General features: G+C 61.4%; 1 protein-coding gene across 1 annotated transcript in view; it reads left to right on the plus strand.

Annotated features, from left to right (window-relative positions):
- The window catches only part of WDR4 (WDR4 tRNA N7-guanosine methyltransferase non-catalytic subunit), a 20467-nt gene extending 19199 nt beyond the window's left edge, over positions 1-1268 (plus strand). The window contains exon 13 of the mRNA XM_077755371.1: positions 235-1268. Coding sequence (XP_077611497.1) covers positions 235-416 — 182 coding nt within the window. The 3' untranslated portion in view covers positions 417-1268. The remainder of the gene's footprint in view (positions 1-234) is intronic.
- Positions 1269-2718: the final 1450 nt, after the last annotated feature.

Here is a 2718-nt window from a genome sequence, read left to right on the forward strand (position 1 = left end):
GTGGCGGCAACCACAGCCCCTGCGCCTCGTCTCCCGGCGACAGCCCGGCTTTGGCGTGGTGTTAGAAGCGAGTCCTGGGTCTGGCTGGTGTGGCTGCTGGGAGATAGGCGTTGCAGGGGCGGCTCGGAGCACATGCCGTGGGTTCCCCGGGAGCTCCGGGTGGTGGCAGTTACCCCTGCAGCAGGGCCCCGGCCCCCGGCCCACCCGGCTTCTGTTCCCGTTCCTCCCGCGCAGGTGCGGCCGGCGCGGACATCGGCTTCAGCGGGCTCTACAAGGCCGCCTTCGACAATGTGAGCGCCTACCTGAGGAAGAAGGAGGAGCGGCTGCAGAAGCGGCGGCGGGCCCCGGACCCTGGGCCCCAGGGGCAGGCCAAGAGGCTGAAGCTGGGGGAGGCGCCCCTCAAGTGCCCGTCCTAGCCGCCCGGTGTGCCCGCAGCCCCCATGCGCCAGAGCTGGCTCTGCTGCCCCCTCCCTGCCCGCGGCTCCCCCTAAGAAATGGGGACATCCTTGCGGACCCACGCTTGGTGGCAGTTAGGTCTGCACCAGGTCTGCACCGGCTCTGCACTCGCATGGGCTGTCCCAGAGAACTGGTGGGTATCCTGGGCTCTAGAACCTTCTGCTGTCAAACAGGCTCTTCTGCCTGGCGTCTCGGGCCCCCTTCTGGTGAAGGGAAGCCCTGTGGCGTGGCGCTCAGCCAGAGACACACAGGTGAGCAGTGCCAGCGCCCTGAAGCGCTGTTTCTTTGTGTCGGGGACATCGGAACCCGTAGTGAGCATGGCAGCTGCGAACCCTCTGCTGTTCCCAGAGCGCCAGACGCTTCTCCTCCAGGGAAACCCGTGCGCCGGACGGCAGTGCAGTCGGCACGGCTCATTCTGCGTCTCCCTCCAGACGGTGTAGCGCTCTGTCTGGTGTCGGGGCCACCGCTGTGCTGGGCCTCAAACCCGGTGGGCGGCTCTGTTCTCTCGCTGGTGGACACCGCCACCATCTGCTCGGTCCCCGCCGCTGTGCTGTGAGCTGGCCGGGGCGCACGTGCAGCCTGGACCTGCCTCGGGGTGTGAGGCCCTGGGAGCCCCGGCGGGAGCCGAACTCTCCGGGAGGCGGTGCAGGCGGCGCGTGTATTTGTGATTCCTGCACAAACTCTCCGTGGTGCAAAGACCAGGGGCATCAGCTGGATTCGTCACTGATCGGTAAAGATGAGCTTTTTGCAGCTTCTGGAAATGTTTAGCAGCAACATTTGGAATTAATTTCGAAATATATTGAGCAAAACCATTTTTGATGAGTGTATTGTTTGTGACTGAAACACCGACGACTTAATCTGAAAAAGCACGGTTTTGGTGTCTGGGCTTTACAGATGCGTCGCTGATGTGTCTGTCTGTGTTTTTACCCACTTGCCACTGATGGGTAGATGTGGGAGAGCCCGCCGTGTCCGTGGTGCCTTTGGTGCGGGGTGTCTTGCTTACAGACCAGTTCTTCTGTGTCGCAGAAGCTGAAGTGCTTTCCTGAGCGCCTTGTCTTACCTCAGGCATTGCTCCGAAGGCAGCGCCGCGTGTCCGTTGCTCAGGATCCCTCCCCACAAGGGGTGCTGCAGGGTGCTGGGTTGGGCAAAGTCCTTGAAGGGCCAGCAGGGGCGTGCCCGAGACAGGAGCGGGGTGCCTGCAGGCAGGGGGCTTTACTGCAGTGTTCGTTACGCTGTGGTGGGGGAGACGTGATGACCTTGGCCCACCCGCCGCCCCGCAGAGCAGGGGACTGGCTGACAGCGGCTGTTCGAGCCCTTCGTCTGGTACAGGAATCGCATGGTTCTTCCACTTTGACTTTTTGGCATTTTGAGTGGTGTTTGCTCTTCAGTACAGGTTATTTTTTTTGTAGTCACATTTTCCCACCTTTTTGTTTATGATTTCCGGGTGGGTTTCCTGCACTCTGTGCGCCTGGGAAATCGTCGGTGTAGGAAGGGGGGATGCAGGGACCCAGCACCCCTGCCGCCGAGTGGGCACACGTGTAGGAAGGCCGACCTCCGCGTCCAAACCCGTTCCGCCCCCCTCCCCCGAGCCTGGCTTTTTACTGTGAAACGGAAGCAACGTGGCACTTTCTAGGATTCTCCGTGGGGTTTGCCAGTTTTCGAAGCAGAAAATCGCAAGCCCTGCATTTGGTGTTCTGCTTTGTAGATTCCAATTTCGTGACAAATGAAAACAACTAGAATAATAAAGCTGTTTTCATGGCTCCTCTGGTTTTTGTGTTTTTGTCGGCTTGCCGGGAGAGGGAAGGTGTCTGGGGGGCAGCGTGTCTGGAGGGGCAGGGACCTGCAGCTCGTGTCCTGCCCGTGGCTCATGTCGGTCAGCATGAGCAGGGGTGATGGCGACGAGGAAGACGGGCTCCTGTGAGCCTGCAGTGCCAGTGCCGCGCATCTCGGACGTGTGCTGTCTGGGGGTCGGTGTCCGGAACAGGAGCGGGACTGGGGAGCCCGCGGAGCGTGGAGCCCCCGCTCCTGCCGAGTGCTCTCCTGAGAGGAGATGGAGTGGTTCTCGGACCAGCGCAAGGTGCTGCGTCAGCCTCGGCGCAGGTGGGCTGTTTGCCAAGCAGTAGGGCGGACCCTGCCCTTGACCGAAGATCACGTGGTTGTCAGCCTCGGTTCTCCAGCTTAATCTGACCCCAGGTCTCCCGCATGCTGGCGCTGTGCCCAGTTAAACTTGCCAGATTGAATCTGGTTTATGGTGCAGCGTGG

This window comes from Crocuta crocuta, unplaced genomic scaffold (genome assembly GCF_008692635.1).
Source record: "Crocuta crocuta isolate KB4526 unplaced genomic scaffold, BGI_CrCroc_1.0 scaffold675, whole genome shotgun sequence".
NCBI lineage: Eukaryota > Metazoa > Chordata > Mammalia > Carnivora > Hyaenidae > Crocuta > Crocuta crocuta.